The 23155-nt window shown below is 40.3% G+C and overlaps 1 protein-coding gene across 1 annotated transcript in view; it reads right to left on the bottom strand.

The window, feature by feature from the left end:
- The window catches only part of SMPX (small muscle protein, X-linked), a 41253-nt gene extending 18901 nt beyond the window's left edge, over nucleotides 1–22352 (bottom strand). Inside the window, exons 1-4 of the mRNA XM_009893102.1 lie at nucleotides 22237–22352; nucleotides 18524–18583; nucleotides 13622–13711; nucleotides 9526–9679 (exon numbers count right to left, since the gene is read on the bottom strand). Coding sequence (XP_009891404.1) covers nucleotides 9539–9679; nucleotides 13622–13711; nucleotides 18524–18562 — 270 coding nt within the window. The 5' untranslated portion in view covers nucleotides 18563–18583; nucleotides 22237–22352 and the 3' untranslated portion in view covers nucleotides 9526–9538. The remainder of the gene's footprint in view (nucleotides 1–9525; nucleotides 9680–13621; nucleotides 13712–18523; nucleotides 18584–22236) is intronic.
- Between the last annotated feature and the right edge of the window lie 803 nt (nucleotides 22353–23155).

Here is a 23155-nt window from a genome sequence, read left to right on the forward strand (position 1 = left end):
GAATGCTCCACTGGCTCAAGGCACTCTAATGCCATTGCAAGTCATTGTCATACCACAGGCTTGCCTTGAAGGAAATGGTTAGATGCCAAACTGCCGGTGGGGTTCCAAGGACTTGACTTTGCTGAAGGACGGTCAATCTTTAGCTCAAAAATGAGGCCTTTAGCCTGAGGTGAGCACAAGCTTCTCTGGGAGCCAGTCTCCAGGCCCCTCTATGGCATCTATTAAAGTAAAGCATCAAAGAGGTTGGAGCTAATTGCTCTTTTTCTCATCCTGCCTTAGTGAAATGAATTTCTTTAATTTCAACCAAACTACAGATAACTTCACACTTGGACATACAAGTTGCCCCATGACCCAGCAAGCTACTGCTTGTCAGCTGAACTGTGGTGTTTGGCCAGGTTCAACCTCTTATTCTCTACACACATGAAGCAGAACATGAACATCTTCACTGAGGTTTCTACTGGTTTGTCAAAGACTTTGAAGGATGCACATGCTCAGCAGTGACTCAGGTGTTGTCCACTAATGTGTTAAATTGAAGTAACTTGACAGACAACACTTAGCTGCTCCTTAAATAAGTAAAACTGGTTTTTCCCAGAAGTGATTGTTCAAACATATAATAGCAAATCTATTCCACACCAGACTTAATATTCAAAATAAGAAAAGCATATACAGAGTGAAAAGGGCTGTAATACTGTATCATTGCGTAATTTGGTACTTTTTGAATTAAGGGCTTAAACCAAAAAAAAAAAGGTACATGTGAGATACACTAATCTGAATTCAATTTACTTTCAGCAAAATGGACTGAAAAACTGAAAATATACCTCTCTTCTTCACAGAGATAGATCTTCTTGTCTTGAGAACTAAAAGGGAGAAAGATTACATATTTTTTTCCAAAATAAATGCTTCCATTCAAACCCCGAAGAGACAGACCAATTCAACCATTTTCAGACAAAACCAAGGAAATTGAGAAATTCAAAAGTAAAAGGTCTGAAATCCTTAATTAAATGCTTAATTAAGGTCTGAGATCCTTAAATAATTGCAGCAGAGAACATACTCTATCCCGGTCTTTTACAATCTTTGGGAAGGATACTGCACTAAAGAACAGCATGATTTGCAAACACAGAAAAAACTGGAGGTTTGCTTTTCCTTCTATTCTGCCTATCTCAGCTCAAATACTTGGTTTCAAGTCTTCAGATTTGTATTTTCTTCCATTTCAGTACACGCTTTGTGTTGGTTTTATCTTATGTATAAAGACAGCAGCTTTCAAAGCCTTGAAATAACACCGTCTCGCTATTGTCATCATCCTTCCCTCAGAACAGGAGCGGTTTGGCTTTGGGGGAAGTATTTGTTCTTTGATGTTTCCTCAGTAAAAGCAATTTTGCCAGTCCTGCTCTCTCCTCGTGTGCACCAGTATTGCTGCTACCACCGCTGTTGAAACGCACTAACACGGCAGCGGGCACGGGCTGCTTCTCCCCTGGTCCGTTTGGTAGGAAGCAGGGCAAGTACGGCCATCACCCGCTTCTTCCCTAAGTGCATTCATGGCCGCAGCTATTGTGTGCTCCAGGATTACGTTTCTGTACCGTGAAAGGCTCTCTAAGGTCACGCAGGAGTAACAGCAATTTTAAGATGAGGTTCGCTCCAAGGCAACAAACAGGAACAAAGACCCAGGAGAGCTAAAAGCTGAAGGACACGATTTATTTTTTTATCAGTTGGATAAGTGAATTATGAAATTAAAAGTAATGTTATTACAACTTTACTGAAGTGGGGGAGTAAGTTCTGAGCACCAAGTCTGAGGGGTTTATTCTGCTTTTATTGAATCCATGTCTGCACGTGGAGCTTGGCCATTTGCGGTCAGAAACAAATACAGCCATACTAATATAATCACTAAATGGAGGGAGAGAACCAGACTTTATACTTGCTCCCAAGTTCAAATAAAGGTTAGTTCAGCTGAGTTTCCTTTCAACTTGCTACAACCCACAGCAAATCAGATGTGGAAAATAAAGTATGACTAACACTGAGAGTAAAACCAATACATATTCCTGTAGGAAATGCTAATTTATGCTGTGTACTTTGTTCTCTTAGTGCATGGAAGTACAGCGTATTTGAGACTGCTGCTGCAAGTCAAAGGGGAATTGGGAGGTTAAAACAGCAGCAGATAGGGACAGCAAAAACCAATAACATCTGCAGCATGATGTTTCCTCAGTAGTATTGCCAATCAGGCGACAGATGTTGAGATCACTGTAATGGTGAGCTCTGCCTATATATGATGTTCTACCTATATATGGTGAGCTCTACCATTATACTGTGTTATTTATTCTCAGAAGCGGTTTGTGACCAAGTGTGGAAAAGAGTAGCCTTGGCACTGAAAAGAGCTACGCTTTTCCAAACAAGGCACACGAGGAACAATTAGGTGGCCAAAGCAGGCCTCATCCTAAGTGGAGAGCAGGGCTCATGTCACTTGTAGATGGCCTGCTCCCAGACAGGGATCACAAGGCTCATGCAATAGCAGCCGTCTCTGCAAGAGATGACAAAGTACAGTGATGCGGCAATTTATGTGGTTCTTGAGCACAAGGCTGTGAAAACATAATTAGGTAGTCTTTTATCAAATGAAACGAGTAAAAACTATAAAACAAAATGATGAGGCACTAAATTTAGAAGAAAATTCATTTGATTATCACATCAGAGCTGTGATATTTCAGATCATACTGTCAGCTTAATTGGCTACAATTTATGTAGATTTGATAAAACTATCTGAGCTGTTAATAACGTAGGAAGTTGCACTTCATGTATTGAAAAGCAGTTAGCTTTTTTACTCTGATGTAGGCACTTGAAAACCTTTGTGCCGAACACGTTTTGAACCGTTTAAGGTTAGAGAGACTAGAATTACTTATTATTTTGGGAACCCACCTGATGATGCCTCTCATTACAGTGTCTAGGTGCTCCACGCATACCTAATGCTGCCGGGACAGTTCCCAGGTACAGAGAAACAGCATCGCTCTCATCTCACTCATAACTCTTTAATCGTGGTCAGTACTGGCTCTTTCCCGCTCTCCAAACAGTTTCTAATGCCCACGGTTCCCTGGTTACAGTTAGTTCTGCATGGCTTTATATGCGTGTGCCTTGGGGTAGGCACCATTTAAATTACAGGACCTTCTCTAAATACCAGGATCTGTTCACCCAACAAATACTTGAAGTTTTAGGGATTCCCGATACCCTGTTCTGAGATTTCCAAGAGGAATACATTCCGGTGGTACCTATTGTTTAATGCTGCAGTTCATTCATACCACCTCTTAACACATATAGCAGAGATGAGCAAGAAAAAGTCTGCCGACTGTATCCCACCCTCACACTTCACCAATCCCTCCACACCTGATATCTTCAGGAGGCTTCCTGCTTTTCTGAGCTTCATTTGAGGAAGTCACCCCAGAAATTGCATCCAACTCAAGGAACCAGCTAAAAAGTTTAGTTCTTGCAAAAAACTGTCATGAGCAGCACTGATGGGAACGTAGGGGTTTCTATAAAAAAGAGCCCGACAATAAAAGTTTAGGACCAAGTAATCAACAGAGTGACCACAGGAAAACAGTTATTAAATCGAAGTGACTCTTAAAAAAAAAAAAAAATCAAAAAAGGAGAATTTTCAGCTTTCAAGGAAAAGACTTGGAACTTTCTCCTAGAAACTGACAGTTCTCACACAGGAATAGAGCAGATTTTTGGGACCGCTTTGCCAGTGTGGGAAGTATGTTGTCACTTGAAGGGCATCAATGTTTCAAAGTGAGAGGCTCAAAGAATAAATTTCTTCTGTCTGTGTGTAGAGGCCTGTTCATCTTTACATGTCTGCAAACTCTTGTGTATGACAAAGGTAGAGGAGTAAATAACATGCTCATGTTTTAAAAATCAGTAGAGGGTTTTTCAAGTTATTACTTTGTATTTGCCTCTTCCAGCAATATAAATGCTCTGCTTGAAGACTCAGTTTGGAAAGAAAACACTTTTTTTTTGCATATTTTATGTTTTGAAAAAACAAAAGGATCCATTCTTGTGGTTTGCTTTGGAGAAAAATGTTTTCTGATTTTTCAGTGTTTGTTTTGAAGTTATTAGTCAGTTTCCAAAACAACAAAACACAATCTTTTCCTAACTAGCTTATGTAGAAGCACTTGTTGTTTGTAAGAATATGCCCTGTTTTTTACTTGGTAAAATCAACCTCCTAACGCATACCTTCAAGCTTCCTTAGGCATCTAGAAAGCAGAGCCTCTCCATTCTGCTTACCTCCTCACTTCCACCATTCAGCAAGAGAATGAGAAGAAAACCCCTCCTTGACTTGCAAAGGCCTGAGGAATGACATGCTGGGGGCTTACCACAGCATTTCGTCGGTGATACTCTCAGTTCACGACAGACAGCTGCAGGCCATGTTAGAGACAATGAACTAAACTTTTACTTCTGAACACAGAAACTCTGGGAAACAAAACATGAATAACTTTTTTCGCTCAAGGAAATAACATGATTCCAAAGGTTCCTCTGATATTAAATTATGTCCTGGGGATTCCAGTTTTCTCTTTGAGAAGAAACTTCTAGCCCTTCTGTTTTAAAGTCTGAAAGCATGACAGAAGTAGACTCAAAAAAACCTGGAAGGCAAATCAGAAGATCCATAAACATGCTGTTAAAAATCCTTAAAACCGTCAACTACCTAGTTTCTTAGGACAATTTTACAAACAGAAGTGACCTGGCAAAACTGATGGCTGGCCACAAAATCCCCAAATGCTACTAACTGGGGGACTCTGAACCAAAGGCAGCAGGATGGTAGGAAACCAAGGACAGAAAAACACAAGTGGTGCTTTGAAATTCATGCAAGCCAAACAGTGAGTGGGTCTGGGGGTGGCCCACCACTGGGGGCCACTGAAAAGAGCCTGGCTCCATCCTTTTTGCACCCTCCATTCAGGTACTTATACACATTGATGAGATCCCCCCTGAGCCTCCTCTGACTTTGGCAGATGGGTCCTGCAGAAATTCTTGCCGCCCATCCTCCTTCTTGACCCTGTTGTTCCGACTGCAGCTAAGGAGATTTGAGGTCCTGACCCACCTTGGCATCCTCTGGACATAAGATTCCTTTCTCTTATGTGAGGGCTGGCTACTTGGCTTAATCAAATGAAGACAGTTTCTTAAAGCTGGGGGGCTGTTCCAAGCACTCACAGCATTCTTCTACTAGCAAGGCACTGGATGTGTTTGCTGGACAAAATGGCAATAACTTTTTTTGTTACTGTACAGCAGTTTGACTGTATCCCTCCGGTCCATGTGAGCACAGCAATAAGGCACAAGCATTGAACAGCGTGTGAGGGCAGTGACATCGGGAGGGGTAGATGGCTACAGTTAACCAAGATGCATCTTAAAAACAGTATATAGCATGAAATTGTAACTAAAATATGCAGTACTCGGTGGACAAAGTTATAATGTGTATTTTTAGCCCGGGGTAATTGACATTTTTTTGTAAATAATTAATAGCAACACCAAGGAACATCTTGTAAGTATGGGTGTAAGAGCTTTCTTCCCTAAGGGACTTTTTTTTTTTTTCCCTTTCTCACTCTTCCCCAAGTGATGTCAATCTCAGAGGCTGCTCTACTGACAAGATTCCTCATTTTTTTTTGAGAAGCAGGATTCCCAATGTGTTATTGAAGAGGAAATGCTGCAAGTAATATAAAGCCTAAGCTGCCCTGGGAAGCTTTTGCTTGCTGTTTAATCTTCTGCCCTCAAAATCCAGCTCCCTTTCTTCTGCAACCTGACAAGAGAACTACCACTCAGCTTCTGCAATTAAACCACTCTCCCTAGTAGAGTTCCAAGTAAAGACAATAGATTATCTACAAGTACCAGTTGTGTGGTTTCCCACACCTTGAACAAGACGGGTATCCCATCAGAAATAGCCCCGGCATGGCTCAGCAACCTTCTCTGACCAAATTCTGAATAGAACTGTGATGTCGATCCTGACAAGCACTTTCTCCAAACATGACCAGAACGCAGTGCCAGGAGCATTGCCCCTAGGTACATGACAGACTTTTTTGTAACTTCAAGGTAGTAAATTTCCCTTTTTGCCTTTTTAGAAGTTCCTTCAGTAAGTATGAAAGTGTCCTTCAAGAGGAAAAGACTAGACCGCTCTAGCTGAAGGTTTAGGTCCTTTAAAACCCAAGTCCAGCATTCAGACTCTGTGGCTTTTCATGGCACGTTGTAAAAAGTCTTGTTACACAAACCCCCACACTTCAGGACACACAACATGAAGGGGCACAGAATGAAGAAAGAACCCAAACATAAGTTGCAGCAGTAACTGGTTGCAGTCATATATATTCCCAGGTGAAATGCCAGTTTGTGCTCAGGCGCATTTTCAGGTACAATCACCACACTGGTTATCACAAAAGATATCACAACCATCAGCAATCAATCAATAGCAGGCTCCATTTGTCACAAACTGAATGCTTCCTACTGTTATTTGTTCAATAGGACATATATTTAGCTGATTAGCACATGCTATTTTGTCACTATTTTCTTTTGCATATGTTTTGCTCCTGTGCAGGGAGAAATGTACACATATAAAGGGAGCAGCAAAAAAAATTGTAGGTGAAGAAAAGGAAAATGAATCACAACTCATGTTGTATATTAAAACTAGCTGCATCAAACATATCATCTACAGGTCTGTGAAAGAAAAAAATTCTTTATGACAAAGAAGAGTATGCTAATTAGTTAATTATAGGTGATGGACCAGCAGCAGGGGATGACTAGAGGAATATTTTAACTGATAAGCACTTTATGACCTTCAGCAGCTCCAGCTTCATGACATCGTACTAATTATATCCCTCCCACAAACTGTTAGACTCACAACTATGATCTTCACAAGTCTATCCATGTTTCCTAATTTGGTGAAAGAGCAAGACCAAAGATATTTAACAGAAGTTACTCTAAAGTGCAAATTATATAGGAATGGGTTTGTAAATAATGAACCAACCTACTGCTTTGCAGGTTCCTGATTTTTGCTGATGGGTTTGCACTCTGTAAAACCGAGAATGAAAACATGGGTAAAAACAAAAACAAAATTGATGGTGCTGACCTGCAATTTACTGAAACTATCAGATGAAGAAGGAAAATATTAGGAGGAAGTGTTAGAAATATTTTTTGTAGCTGGAAAACATTTGGTATTTTTGACATATTTATGTATATTTTTAATACTTCTATGAGATCATGTTATAGGATCACAGCATAAAGGAAAATCCCTTGACAGTGAATATCTGAAGACTTTATTGTACTGATGTGAGAGAGAATTCATTTCCAAACTGAAAACCAAAGAAGGCACTCATTTATCAGTATGCGCTCTGCACAGGCATATGCTATTGACCAACCAGCATACCACTCTTCAGAGAGCACCGCATCCAAAGGATTATCAGTAACCCTTTCTTGGAGATGCAGCAAAGCATCAGGCCGATGTGAGCATGGATTTCTTGCAAATAAAGATAGTCTTCACCACCTTGCCATGGTCAGTCATAAAACAATTCACTGACTATATTACATTTCATACAAGGCTACAGGTCCTGCCTGAAACAACTGAACTGGTCAATGTCCTCTACAGGGGACAATCCTTAGATTTAGTACCATTCAAGACTGCTGGATGTGGCAAGCGATTGAGTTACATCACAATTTTATGCCGAAGTTATGCACGTGCTTAGTTCTGCACTGCAACCAAACCCAAACTTGTAGTCTCCAGTGAGTACTGGGTCTTCAACACTTCTAGAAACTAAGTTTTCAGATATGATCTGTGACTGTCCTACCCAAAATCTAGAAATCTGCATCACTGTCAGAACCTGATCACCAGTACAACATTGAAAGAAGGATGGACATAGAAATGACTTCATAATGACATCACAGCTTTCAAGATGCCGTTTGCTTTGCTGACCTTTCTGTAGAAATCTTTTCTTTAGTGAATCTCTGTGCACACCCTAAATATTTCTGTCAGACTCTCAGTAAGCTGATTATTAAAACACTGGTTTAAATGTTGAAAACAGCAGTCATCTGAGAATAAATATCTCTTACAGAGAAAAAAACTCTTTAAAGCCTCAACATTAAAAATTCATATTTCTCTGGGCACTGCTTTAGTGTGATGACTACAATGTTACATTTTACAAAATGTTAATTTTCCTTTCCCCAAGTTTTCTGAAGAGAAAGACTGTTGTTTCTTCAAAATACCAGGAACATTATGACACAGCAGGGTAAAAACAAGAAAAAACTAAAGACTTTTTCCTTCTAAATGGCATATTTATGCTGCACATAAAAAAAAGTTAATGTTGCAGTGTGTATTGGGGCAATTATATGCCGTTTCCTTCAAGATTCCTGGTCCATAGCGCTTCTGCATTCCCAATACCCTGTTGCACTCCTTTCTGTTTTCTTCTGCTCTTCATTTATATTTCAGTGCAGTAAATTCCAGATGATGTTCTTCTACTCGCCTTAGCTCCTCTGCCTCTCTTCATGATAAAAAGGACTCGTGTCAATAGGCACAACTGGCAATTCAGATGACTACTATATGACCCAACTATCTTTTCCTACCGTAGCCAGGGCTCTTAATGTACTGAAACTTCTCTGTACAACTGGATTTTCATCACAACTGCTTGATGCATCTTTCCTGACTCAGGCTTTTCAAAGAAAATCAGAGGATAATTTCACGGGCAAAAAAGATCATTAACTTCTTTAAGTCCCAGAATGTAGCTCAGCGGAGGCTTATGGGCCTTGTTTGAAATTACAGTGAAATAATTCTGAAATCTGCATTGATCTGCTGAATATTTCCTTTCAAATAAAATACGATGAAGCATGAGCTGTGGTGCTAGTCATAGACCAGTGGCTCAACCCATAGGTGTCTGGTGCTGCCTGCAGTACCTGAGGGTCCCTCTGTCCCCTCCAGAGCAGCACAGATCTCCCCAAGGGCCTGTATCCTATTTCTGAGCCCCGCACAGATACATAGCAAGTTCTTGAGTGCCACAAGTACACTTGGGTGCATTTGTGTGATGAAATACATGAAGCCATTAGCATATCAGTTTTGAATTACAGAAGTCAAATATTACCAAATACCTAATATTCCAACAGAGCTTTTTAAAAATACCGACTTACATGTCTATCATTGCAATAAATTTGTTAGCATTGCAATACATTTATTTGCAGTTAGGGTGCACAAATACAAGTCCTACATTCTGTAAAACTGGAACTTTTGTACTTGTGAAGCAAGAAGCTGGTATTTTTAAGCTGGCTTCAATACTCCTAATAGCTTAATACACTTTTTGTTAGGCCAGTTGGTGGGTGCCATATACCATCAGATATAGTCTCCCACATGCTCCTTTTTTGAAATAACAGAGAATTCCAAGGATTGTGACCTTTTCTTCTTACATTTTGAAATATGGGATGTGATTCCAGGTCCTTTGAAGCAATCAGAAAGCCATCTTTTGACACAAAGAGGTTTCCGGATCAGCTTGCTTCTCCTACAGCCATGCAAAGAACCTCTCTGTTACTCACCTGTTTGTTCCAGCTACTGTTCAGCTTTGGGGACAAATTTCAGCTCGCTTTTTATGTTCTGAATCTCTGACAAGTTGACAGCAGGACCTGGAAGTTTCTTAGCTCCTGGGAGATGTTTCTTGTCTTTCTCCTCCTCTGACGAAGCAGGAACACTCTGCACAAAAGGGTATCAGTGACCTTACTGCCGCAATAGCAATCTCTTGAGGATGAGCATAGGTCAGTTATTTGAGAAACAGGGAAGGATGTTTTTATACTAAATATAAACCAAATGGAAATTGGGGGGGGGAGGGGAGAGGAGGGGCAGGAAGAGATAGGTTATTTTGTTGGTTGTTGTCTAAAATGTCTAAAAATATTCTGGAAAAAAAATAATAGAAGGTGCTCAGTGCAGAAGAATGTGGATCTTTTGGTAAATGAGTAATAATTTAAAGTGTCAGACCATTAGCGGAAAACTGAGTGGAGCTTAAAGGCAACCCCCAGGTCCTTCACATTTGAGGGAAAAAAAGCAGAAGAACCATTTTGATCATCTTAATTTTTTCAGAGTCTCATCATTGCCAGCCAACTGGGGGAGAAACCCATCATGCACTTCTGCAGCTCTGGAGAAGAGCTATGATAGTAGGTTATGGACACCAAAAGCTCCATCCAAACTCGGCTTGAGTTGATCTTTAATTTTGCTTAACCCCAGTTGAAAGACCAGAAGGGTTTTTGTCATTTTATGTTTGAATTAGGGTAGCGCCTGACAGCTATTTTGTTGACACTGTAAAATACAAGGCAAATAACAGCACTTACACAATAGTGAGCATACCAGCTAATTTCCCAATGGACCACAGTATTTCAGCCCTTGGTACCTCAGCTGTACTATTGCTCCTAGGTGAGGTAAAACATGTATTTTAGACAATTTCTGCTCTAAACTGAGAAATGTTTTGAAGGAGTAGTTTTCCAGTAGAGAGTTTAAGGTTGTTCCAGCCCATTCCGTATTTTATTAAGCTGGCATACAGGGAGAATCACGTAGGTTTAGAGCTGAATTAATATTTTACTGCAAATAATTTCACAATGAAATTATTTTTTCTTTTTTGATTACTCTGTGGATGTCCTCTTGGGACACACTTTTTGGAGTTAATTCAGTATTTAGATTTATTAGCTACCCATTTTGGAAAGGTGTATTGACTGTGAACAGTCAATTCTTCATATTTTACTTCATTTTTAAAATTCCAAAGCTATCTGTCAAATATTGTTGGCCAGTAAACTGCCCTTTTTTCTGTTGACTAATGAACTGCATGCTAATCAGGAAGCGGCCTTTTTGCAAATCAAGTAGCAAAAAAACCAAGGAATTTTAGAAAGCTGACATTTTCTTCTCTGATCTTTACAAACTTTCTGGAGATCACCATACATAAGAAAACTGAAGCAACAATTGTATTGCTTGTCTTAGTAAACTTGTAGTATCTTTTCTCACTTTTTAGCTAATACTTTCTCACTTTTTAGCTATTAGTTAGTACAAGATAATGCTAATAACATCATACTGTTGTTTCTGTTTGGAACATTTAAAATCCCAGTCAGTAGTCCAGCTCCGGCTACTATATATACTGTCTAATATCTAGCTTAATGATCCGACATCCTGGAACAGCAGCAAAGCACAGCAGGAGAATAAGTAAATTGATTCAGAAGGTGTTTGAAGGGATGCCTAAAATTGTATAGGTAGCCAAAGACGCCATCAGCTTGTATTGTTTCCTTTGACAGTTTTCTTGTCCAGCTAGCTAATCGGAATAATTGGGAAAAACTACCATCCCTCAAAGCCCCATAGCAGATACTGTGTTAAATATACCGTTTCAAGCCATCTACAATACCATTCTTTCTTGTAGTACAAATGGCGCAAACTTTGACCATGTTTTGGAGACTGCGCTCCATAAATTGATGTTAGCTTTCCCAGCTAACCTCAGGTGTGTGCTATTTATGACTGCACCCCTCCCTATATCACTCGCTCTGTGTGCAATGCACAGCTGAGATCAGACCTTGGCCTTCCATTTTATTGGAGAAACTCTGAAAAGTGACTTAGATATATGACAAGAGTTAACAAATACATGCATGGAAATGCTCTGACTGACGACAAGTTATTTTCTGAAATTCCCACCCCCCATTTCTTTTGTATGTTAACATGTCTGCTCTGTTGACCTTCAGAAATACGTGTTCCCTTCTGACTCCACCATCCATTTGAGTAATACCCCTATTTCTTTCATCTCCTTTGCCAAGGGTTTAAATTACAGTGAAAAATGCTAAGCACTGTTAGCAAAAGTTGTACGTGTCTGAAGATGATCTAAAGAATCACGAGCTGTGTTGCCAAACTTGACGAGATGACAAAGCTGGAAAGATAAGTCCACTGGTAGCATTTTTATTCTATTCCTATTACAAGATCTTTTTCTGTAGCCTTTACTCCCATTGCTTTGATCGCATATTGGCTATAAAACCGGGGCCAAGAACTTACATTCCGTAATGTCTGTCTCATATATATACTATTCACATAACTGAGAAGCAAAGCAATATTCAATTACCCAACCAAATCTAATTATCAGCACTAGTCATTTATTTTCTCAAATACTACCAGAATTCACACATGCTATATTAGTTTCTGCTTAATAGCATGCATTCCTTCACCAGTTTAATTACTTCAGAGAGAATATGCTTTGATTTCTTTCCAGGGGAGAAAGCCACAATATGTGTTCAAGGTCATTTTGTATGTTTGGTTTTGGTTTTTTAAAATCTTCTTAAGAAGAGTTAAGTCATCCTGGATTTGATTTCTTCAGGAAAGTTCTCTGTAAATAGAGCACCATTTATATCAAATATGTTGAAATTCAGAAAAAATATCGGCCTGATTTAGACAGAAAGGAAGAATTATCTCTTACATAACTAAACCTGACCATTTTAAGAACCAGTACCAGGTCAGAAGGAGCTGATTTGTCCAAAACTAATCTGGCTGCTTCTTGTTTGGGGCCAAATCAGCAGCAGTGCCACTGCAGGCCTGGACAGAAGTGTCTATCCACCTCCCTCCTGGTCCTCACAGCTCTACTCTGTGTGAGGGCAAGGCTCCCTCCAGCCACCACAGCTTGGCTTCACCCACATGGCAGCAAGTCCACCTGGCCAAGTCCTGCCAGTGGCAGCCCAGATGTGTGGGGTCAGTTTGAGCCTTTCTCACCCTTGGCTCTGGGGAGCATCCACAGCTCCACCCCAGCAGGACCACCTCTCAGCCAGGGATTGTAAATCCAAACTAAGCCAGCTGTCTGGGAAGCCATAAGCACCCATCCTTACTCACATTTTTTTCTTGTTTGGAGTATCCCACTACCGTGTTCTCCACTGTTGGTTTTAGTCCTTATTTATTATAAAAGTTCATGGTAAATAAGGTGCTTTAATATCATCCAGAAATAAGATATCTGTGTTTAATCATAACATTTGTGATCAGTGTTTGTTAAGGTACAAACTGGACTTCATATTCAAATCTCAGTCTTAAAAACCTGCCGTAAAATTCAGGCATGCAAACACAGAATTCACTCTGAAATGGAGTATTTTCACCCTATGCAGGTAAATGTTTTTAATTTTCTGTTTTTAATTTGCAAATGTATAGTCTTCACATTCAATTTCTACTCGTTGATAAATATTCCAAAAAGTGTCAGGTTTGAAAACCTCTTCCAATATTGTTAAGCTGTAACAATAAATCCCTTTGCAGGGGCAGCAGGTAATAACAGATTCTTCCAACGCCTTGCTGTAACTTTTCCTGCTGTATCCCATCAGCTCCAGTCTCAATAAATACTCCTGGTGAAACCCTGGCTGGCTTCCCTGACAGCAGATGTCATCCTGGTATTGAGCTACGCACCTTTGAAACAGTTTAAATTCCTATAGGTGCCTTGGCATCAAAACCAGAACAATGTATATATGAAGTGTTCAGTAGATGGCCAGTTATTTCCATGATCAGTGTATGTTCAGCTGTGTTACCTAACATTGGTATGTAGTGCTATAACCTAACTAAAAGGCTTTCTTCCATCAATGGCAGAGATTCTCCTGGGGAAAAAATAAATAAAAAAAAAACCAATTACCACTCTTTTTTTCTTACCTCCTCCACTTCTTCAGGTGTAAGTTCTTTTCTTTTATGAGGGTGGCCTGCACCAGGTCGAAATGCTCCCATTGGGATGTTAATATTAGCCTGTGAGAAGGAAATTATGATGCATATAATAGTGACTGATGTACAGCTTGTAAATGGCAAAATTCTAAACGGATGGGACAAGAGTATAGACATTATTGAGATTTCCAAGCACTTATGTCTTCAACATATGCATCATCACACCACTTCCGTGGAAAAGATAAGTGCTTTCATCTCCATTTTACATATGGAAAGTGAAGAAACAAAGCTACCTAGAAAGCTTTTGAAGTTTTGCGTTTTAGTCTAATGCTCCCTGATTTCACTGGACTTTAAACAGACAAGTACTAGACACCAACGTGTCTTTAGGCACCTGCATCTGCTTCAATTTGGTCAAGGTCAAATTTGGTCACAGAAAGTGAGTGCCAGAAACCGAATTTAAGTGTAAATCACCCAAATCCTACAATAACACCCTAACCACTTGACCACTCTCCCTCCCCCAGTGACACCAGTTCTCATCCTGTCTAATCACAGGTAGTTAGGAAGGAAAGCCGGTCCTGAGCCAACTTAAGCCACAAGTGCTTAAAATGTGATTTTACCGACCAAATTTACCCACAGCTGCCACAAACTGCAAATGCAATGCCTTAGTCCTAGAAATACGCCTCTCGGTTGCAAATAGGCCCTGTGGGAAAAGGCAGGGAGGCTTTTTGACCTTCCAGCCTCTGCTGGGTTTTGCCCGGCCACCCCAGCCCACTCTGCAGTGAGGGCTCACGGGTCGGAGCAGGCTGAGCCAGCTCCAACGCCGGACAGACCGCTAGCCCCTGGCTTTAGCAAACTCCCTCCAGAATGGTATCCACACGACTGCATCAGTCTGATTTTTTATCTGCGGCAGAAAGCCAGTAGCCATAGCATACCTTAAAAGTAAAGATTTTTGATAAAAGAATGGCAGAAAACGCTGCCGAGGAAAGAGCAGCTAAAATGTATCTATTTCCTGATGTGACCCAGCCTGGATTATTTTAAAAGTCAAATGGCGTGATCAACTAAATGCACAATTTATACCTATTCTTATCTTGTGATCTCAGACAAGAAGCTGCTCCTAGGAAATGTCATCAAAATATCATGACTCCCACTGGTAAAACCAGGGGGTGAATCGGTAATGTTACGGAGCGGAAGCAGAGAACCTTCCAATAGCAAGCTGTGCTATTGTAGTTTACCATCTGACTGATTTGCATTAAATGAAGATGAATAATCCCATCCTTCTGCTCAAATCGTGGTGTTGCAGATCGTGCCCCAGGTTGGGCAACCACAGGAAAACAGCCCACTGTTTTCAGTAACAACTGTCCTGACAGCTGCAATCAAACATCGAGCAAATTAAGAAACCATTTGCCATGAAATAAGCACCTTTCCCTGTATTCTATTTATCCGTTTCCCTTTATTTTATTTATGCAAGGTGATGCTGCCATTGCAGTGGGGCTGGCAAATGTCTGTAGGGCCACATACTTTATAGACAACTGGGCACTCATTTCGTACTCCTTTTTCACTAAGCATTAGTTCAGAGATTGTGAAACCTTTCATCTGCACTTCCTAAGTTCCCAGGAGACTGGGCATTTTCAGCCTTGCAGTACTTAACCCATTATTTCATTTAGGAGTGGAAAAAAAACCAACTTCGCTATTTTTAATTTTAAGCATCTCCCCCACCAGGCTCCGACACCTCCAGGCAGCTTCTTTTTTTGGAATACGAAATGTCTTTGCGCTTTCCTGCTAGCGTGGTCATACAGGTTTGCAGAGTCGAACCATTAAGAGTTATCTCTCCTCTTGGTGCTCATTTTGAACTCAGGCATTCCTTCCCCCTGGAGTCAGTAAAAGCAGACGGCAGCCTCCCACGGCCTCCCAGGGCATACCACAGCGCGGTAATTCTGATACCCGGCCCTTGCGTTTCCTGCTGCGATTGACAGACCAACTGTGACTAAAAATGGTTCAGGAAACAAAAATGAACTACTAAGTGCCAGACTGCTAATTAAATTAAATAAAAAAAAAAAGTGTCACACGAAAGCAGTTTGAACTATTTTATCTGCAATAAGTGCATTCACGTCAGAGTTTGGACAAGACATACGCAGACATCAAATATTAACTTGGTAAAATGAGCAGCCTTTAACACAGAGTTTAACACTGTCTAGATCTGACAACACGTACTATAAATTAAAATATTTCTAGTATGAAATGAAAGTATGACTGACTGACAAACAGTTCCTGTACCAAAGTCCTGAGCTGTAAATCTCCCTCTTAATCCAATGCTGGTTCCTTCCCATGGATGAGCAGCCACGTAATGGGTGGACCAAATTCTGTATACCAATGTAGCTCTGCAAGGATCGTGTTGGGCCGCGATCAGCACACGTTTGCAATTTTGTTTTTAAAACACATGTCAGGGCTCTTGTCACCTGTCTGCTGGGACTGAGATATGAGCCTCAGTGATCTCTTCCTTGCCTGCTCCTCATCCACCGAAATGCTAAACAAGAAATTTTTTGTTCAAAACTCCTTAAATCCTAAATAATAAGACTAAGGTCTTCCCGAACAGACTGAAGGAAAAATATCTGTGAGCATGACATACAATATATATTGCTGGTTTGACTCGATTAAACTGGTATTTAGAGTTGTGTTTGTGTTCTTCTTTCTGTTTACTAGAGACAGAGCACTCAGATCAGGGGCTGTTGGGTCTCGAATTACCGGCAGACCTGCATGCGTAGAGGACTCTCACGGGTAAGTTCTCCACAGCATCACAGCCATTCATAGATTTCCAGAAGGATGACTGGATAAGCTGGAAAGTCACTTCAGTATAAACATATTCAGGTTAAAAAAAAAATAGAGGAACTACAGACAAAACTGAATGCAATTCAGAAAAAAAAAATAATAGGAAACCCCTCACCCTTACTGTGGGGAAAGCCAAAATTGGTGTTCGTAGGTAGACTAATTATCAGCTTTTTACACAGTGAGAGGAGGGGGCCAGCAATGAACGTTACCAGGAATTAGCACTACTTCGGTCCTCTATCACCCCAAAATACTATTGTGAACCACTTTGGTCCCCTATTGCTCCAAACTGCTCTTGGGAACCAGTTTCTATCTTTAACTCTCCCACATCTGTATTTAGTGGCTGTTGGCAAGTGAAGATTTTAGCGTACATCTCATATGGTCAGAAAGAATCCACTTCTGACACAGAGTACCGCGGCATACTTCAGTTAGTAAAGTGCCATTACATTTCCATTGCTGCAGCACGATGTATACTCTCCAGGGGATGTCGGTCCTACTATAATAGTGCATAATAGCAAAGGATCATAATATATGAATCACAATGTATAAAAGTAACGTGACATTTTGAGTCATGGTTCTTTGAGTGCTCAAAGCGTAATAGGCATCAATTCAAGTGCTAGTCTCCCTTCTGGAGCAACCATCGACACAATGTTTAATAGATTTATTTTAAAGTTTGTGCTGTAATTTTTCTCATGATTCAGATCACCTTTGCAAATGTTAAAGTTTCTTAAAATATTAAACTTAGTGCTGAAACTTAATGCACTTTTTAAATGGACAAACTAGAAGCAATATTTTACATTTAGAAGTTGGAAAGTGATCATAAAACCAAAAAGGAGTCTATAACTACTTCTTCAATTTAAGGGAAAAAGTGAACCAAATTCATTCCTTAAAAATGCTTGTATGTGCCTGTAGAGTTTAAATGTAAAATGTAGATACTTTTGAGCTATAAATTATCTACATTTTTTCATTAATCATACAAATATTTCCATAGTCACTGTAAAAGGGGGATGAAAATTTGAACTGAGTGAAATCAATGGCAAACTTCTACTAATTTCAACTGACTTAGAGTACAGCAGTTTGCATGCCTGTTCCAGTAGAGTTGATGATGATAAAAAGAATTAGCATTTTTACAGTGCCCTGCAACTTCAGTACACTGTCTAGCCACTGGGTAATTAATCTTCTTGATGCTCCAATCCATTGAGTTAGTATTATCTTGGGGAAACAGAGGACAGATCAGACTTTAGAAATTCCATTTTGTGTTTCTTATGTAATTTCAACGGAACCTGCATTCATTGTAAAATTTCATTGCAAGTGCATTTTATAAAATGCATGAAAATTCTGTAAAATTCTGCAGTTCAGGAGGTATTTTGGCCTTTTGACAAGAATCAATGTTAACATGACCTAAATACATTCTTCATGATGCTACTTCATGATGATGTGATAATTTTCCAGCTGTTTCTTTTACAAGTATGTAGCAACCAACTTCATCCTTATGAACATATGCCATTTGAGGAGGTATGTGACATACAAGGTTTTTTTTAATGAAAACTTCATCATTTCTCTCATTTTACCTTGGCTTTTAAATTAAGTGTTTCTTAAACAAATATTGGAAATTGAGGGTTTTTCTCCTAAAGGAATGCAGACATGAAAAACTTCACTATACCTATGCCATTTTTTCAGCCTATAAATTTTCCAGCACTATATTAACTCTGTGGAAAATCTAATAGTTGCAAGAATTAGTTTTACTCAAAACACTGATCAGTTATCAGCAGATGTATCACCGTGTTTTGCTTAGCTGATCCACCAACAGGCATAACCTAACACTGGAAACACCATGCAATCAAGCGATCAACCAGCCTATCTGATCCAGTTTTTTATCAGCTCAGATCATAAGATGCTCTTCAGGTCAAACTTTTTCAGTACTTTCATATCTAGCAAGCTTTTCACTTTAAAAGAATAATCCCCAGTTAGCACTTCTGTGGTGTTTTGTCTGAGCAAAAATGCAGTTTTCCAAGCAATGGAGGTTGAGATTTATTATTTTATTATATTAGAAACATAAATACTGTCTCTTACCTGAATGGCTTTGACATGTGACGCTGGTTGTTTTGACATTTTTAAGACAGAGGCTTATCCCTGCAAGCAAAATGGGAAAGTGTTACAGGCTCTGACATTCTGATAGCTACGGCAGATAAGCTAGAACTTAACCCGTGCTGCCTCTTGACAGGCATCTATTTCACCTGCCCAGCTCCTGTTTCCATCTCAGTTTCAGAGTTGCTTAGTTATTCCTTCTGAATATCAGAAGGAGACAGAACACCTGAGCTTCTCCAATTAATCTTTCATAGCCACAAATAGAGCTCTCTCTTTCACATTAAAACCAATAATGAGTAGAGATAAGGAATTTCTCAAACCGTAGCAGCTTTGTAAAATGACTAAGAATTAAGGGAAGCATTGGAGGCTAAACAATGTATGATTATCTCTGTCACAATATGTACGTGGGAATTATTAGAACTCCCAGTTTAAACCTTCTTTCAAATAAAGCGTAACTTGCTACAAAACATTGATAAATGTGGACAAAACCATTTTCTGACTCACAAATCCTTGCAAATCTTTAATGCCTATAGACTGAAAATGATCAAGATGGTCAAACTGTAAAGTTCTCTTTGACAATTGCTAGGGCACAAAGTAGCCTCTCTTCAAAGTTTTAGATCATATAAATTCATCAATTTTCTTTAGCAATAAGATTAAAAAGAACAGAGTTTTCCATATAATTTTATGCGGGTGGAGAAATATGAACTGTTACAGTGTTAATATACAATAACAGATGTAAATACACCAAAGTCAAAAGATTCTGTGAAGGTAAAAAAACCAACCAAACAAAAAACCAAAAACCGAAACAAAAAAACAAGCAAGAAATTTTATTATCAGGTTAATTGAAACATCATCTCAGCCTTTTATTCTTTCACTGAGAATTTAGATTTTAACTGGACTAGACCTTCATCAAAGTCTGGCTATTTAACCGTTATGATACAAAATAAGATAGTAATGCTAAAAAGTGAGACATCAGTTCACCAGAGAGCTCATTGATCACAACCCCACTACAGCATATTTTGGCTACTATATTTAACCTGAGATGAGAAGGAAAATATTGAGAAAAGTAAAATGATGTAGGAGAGAATAGTAGAAATATACCAAGACATCAAAAGTGGGTCAAAGGTTTTGGTACTCCAGAGAACATGACCGTCACGTGGAGGTAGTACCAAAGGAAAGTATAGCTCAGTTGTAGGCTGGCTTCAGCCCGCAATACCAGCCTGAAATTGTATCACTGGAGCTGCATGGAAGACTTGTTCTTCCATACTCTCACATCAGCTTAAATCTGTGTATAATGCTGAACAGAACTTAAAGCAAAACTGGCCTGCCATTAGAGGTCTCTCTCTGATCGCACTCTCAGCTGTAAGAGTGCTGTCCAAACCAACACATAGCCGTAAGTCAGAAGATGTCATCTTCATGCATCGCTTCAGGTTTAAATTACCTCTGCTAAATTAGTAAATCAGCAAAAAAAAATCTCACCATGAAAAATAAAACCAGCATGCTTCCAACGAGTTTTATATTGTGGTTTTATGCTTACATTTACAATCTTAATATCAGAGGTAGCTTAAAAAACTTCAGAATCTACTTCAGGGGATGAAGTCTCAGCCACTGAAGTTCATGACAAAATTTGTACGGGTTTGAAAAGCCAAAATGATTTACTGCACTCTCTCTCTTTCCTTTTTGAAAATCTTTACTATGCATAGAAATAACTGTGCTGCTAACTAGTGGTTGTATTCCAAAGATAAATACAAAACAATCCCCCAGTTTATTGGAAAGATAAGACTCCTAATACAGAAAAGTTTAATTAATTTTTCTTATCACCTTCTCCTCTTTGTAATCAGAATGAAAAGGGGAAACAAAAGCACAGGAAATTAACATAAAACATTTTAAAACACGGTGGATCTACTTTGTAAACACTGTCACAACGAAATTCAAGCTAAGATGTACTCCTCCGTCTCGCATGCCTGTGTGTTGCAAAAACACCGATACACATGTCTTGGGCCCCCTAGAGCTAAATGGGCAAGGATTTACACTGAGTCTGGACTTCAAAACAAGCACAGCAATAGTGCTCCTCAGTGAGGTGCTTGGGGTTCACAAGAAGTCTGCTTTCAAAATGACTGCAATCAGACACCGGTTCCTAAAGACAGATGCATGATACAATTGTGTAGGACTGCTTTTGGAGGAGGTGATTTTCCTACCAGTTCGTGCTGTCCTCATTATCGCCAGAGAAATCAGGACAACAGCACGCTACTGAGTAAAAATAGACAATCTTCTCTGGCTTTCTCCCCTTCCCTCCCTTCCCCAAGTTTCCCTCCCTGGCCATCAACCACAGGAAAATAAACCTTAGATCACAGATGCACCTATTACTGAAGTGATTAGTTCATTTTTATAAATTCCTTTGTTCTCTGGCCACGCGTCTCGGAGAGAGAGTCAAGAGCGCTGCACTGATTGTGTTACGTTATTTCTGGCATTCCAATCAGCTCTGCAAACTTGAAAAAAAAAAAAAATCACTCTTCACCCTCATTTCCACACCAGGATTTCACATGCACACAGCCCGAGAAGCACAGACGCACACCGCCTGTATTCCCCGGTGTCTTTTTGGCCTCCCCACACCTTACCTTTTACCTTTTATGGGCTGCATGCTGAGCCAAACTTACAAAGCAACGGCAACCTTAGTTCAGTTTGGAGCTGTTTCATGCCAGACTTCCCCTGCAAACTCCCCTGCTTCGCAGCGAAAGCACCCGCAAACAGGACTACTTGTGAAATACAGGACTACTACAGTGAAATAATTCACTGTTTTGAAAAGAACCTTTGAAAAACAACGGACCTATCTTCTGCCCCTCTGCTAAAAATAATTGCTGCCAGGGCTGCAGCAAGATAATAAGCTGACTTATTCAATTTGCTTTAAATGCGATGAGATATCATAATACCGCCTTTTGTAATCCGCACAAGAGATGTACAGTAGCACACAGACAACAGAAAGAGCCCTCCCCCTGCCCCAGCTGGAAGCTGTCCTTTCCCCCCGCCGCACTCACGGCATCCAGCACAACGGGTATTTTGGACACAGAACCCACAGTGTATTATCTTATTAAAAGGCTTTGACAAGAACCGCACTGCTGTGAGACCCAGCTGGTACAATGAAAGAAGAGAAATCTGCAACTTTGCAGCTTCCAGCTTGTTACACAAAAACTTACCACACACTCTTGGCAAATGCGATCACATTTTCTGTAAAGCACTTTTCTCCACCACAGTTACCTGTTAAGCTTACAGTGAAAGAAAGCCTCTCTTACCATCTAAACCCCCATGAAATATTTCATTAGCTATAAAAAACATATAGAATATAATAAGCATGTACCTATGTACTACAGCATTCGAGCTAATACACAGTTAGGCTTCTTATGAGTCACTAGGTATTTAAGTGACTTTCTGTTTTAAATCTTTAAAGATCCCCACAGACTATGAAGCAATAACTATAACAATCTGCTCTGAATACGCTGACACGCTGCACAAGACATTAAAATAAGCAGAAACCCACAACTATTGTAGTCACCTCATAGCAGTTATTAAAGAGTTTTCATAAGAGTCTTTCAAGTTTTTAATTGACCCCTTTAAGATTAGCTTACTTATTTACTTATATAAGAAAAGCTCCAAACCGTCCAGTGAGTATGCACACCTCCTTTCGATGCTGAAAGAGGTACCTTCTTCTACCAGCTGAGGTATTGACTGTGATCCTTTTAATGTGTCTGAAATAGCTCCGATGCTTTCAGCCTGGACGGCACCGAGGGCTGCTCCAGGCTGGAGCGGGACTCGGCTGAGGAGTGAAGTGTGAAAGGGAATTCCTGTCATAGCTTCCAGTTGTTCTTCCTAAATATAGAGTTTGATTCACTCTGTAACTTGGTCCCCTGTGACACTTGACCATCATAAAACCAGGGCTCAAGCGTCAAGCACGAGGTGTTGAAGGAACACACCTTCGGGTCCTTTTCCTGCCCTCCCTGTCCTTCTGGGCTTTTCACAAGCGCCAGGCATACAGCGGCGGCAGACGGGAACACACAACTGCTCTCATGGTGTTTGGGGCAGCGCCTGCCTCCCTACTGCCACACCGGAGAAGGAAATAATTATGGAGACGTAATTACAAAGAACTCACCTCCAAGGGACTAACTAGGGGAGGTGAATGCCACACCAACGCGACTGTATCGCTGCCAGGCTGGGAGCCAACTTGCGCGGCAGCTGCCTTGGGGGCTCGGCGTAGTGCTGCTGCGTGCAGGAGGGCCGTGCTCACGGGGAGGAGGACCTCTGACAGTGCAAGGCCATGATGGCCAGTGGCTGAACATTGGGGCATGTGGATGATGAGAAGCTAAAGGAAAGGGGGGGGAGTTGCAGTAGCCAGTGAGGGAAGTGAAATGTTATTTTACAGTCGTGGCCATGCTACCTGTGAGTGCTATCTTCAGTGAAGGCCACCGAAGGAGATCTGTCACAGCTAGTCATCTGTGGGGCACAGCCTCATGTTTCCACTCTCAGAAGCGAAGCCTCCCGTTCACTGCGTCTTCACAAGAGTGAACTTCCCTCTTCATCACTCCTCTACTGTACCTGTTGTCTACCTGACCCACAACCCTAATG

The sequence above is a fragment of the Charadrius vociferus genome, unplaced genomic scaffold (assembly GCF_000708025.1).
Source record: "Charadrius vociferus isolate BGI_N301 unplaced genomic scaffold, ASM70802v2 scaffold169, whole genome shotgun sequence".
NCBI lineage: Eukaryota > Metazoa > Chordata > Aves > Charadriiformes > Charadriidae > Charadrius > Charadrius vociferus.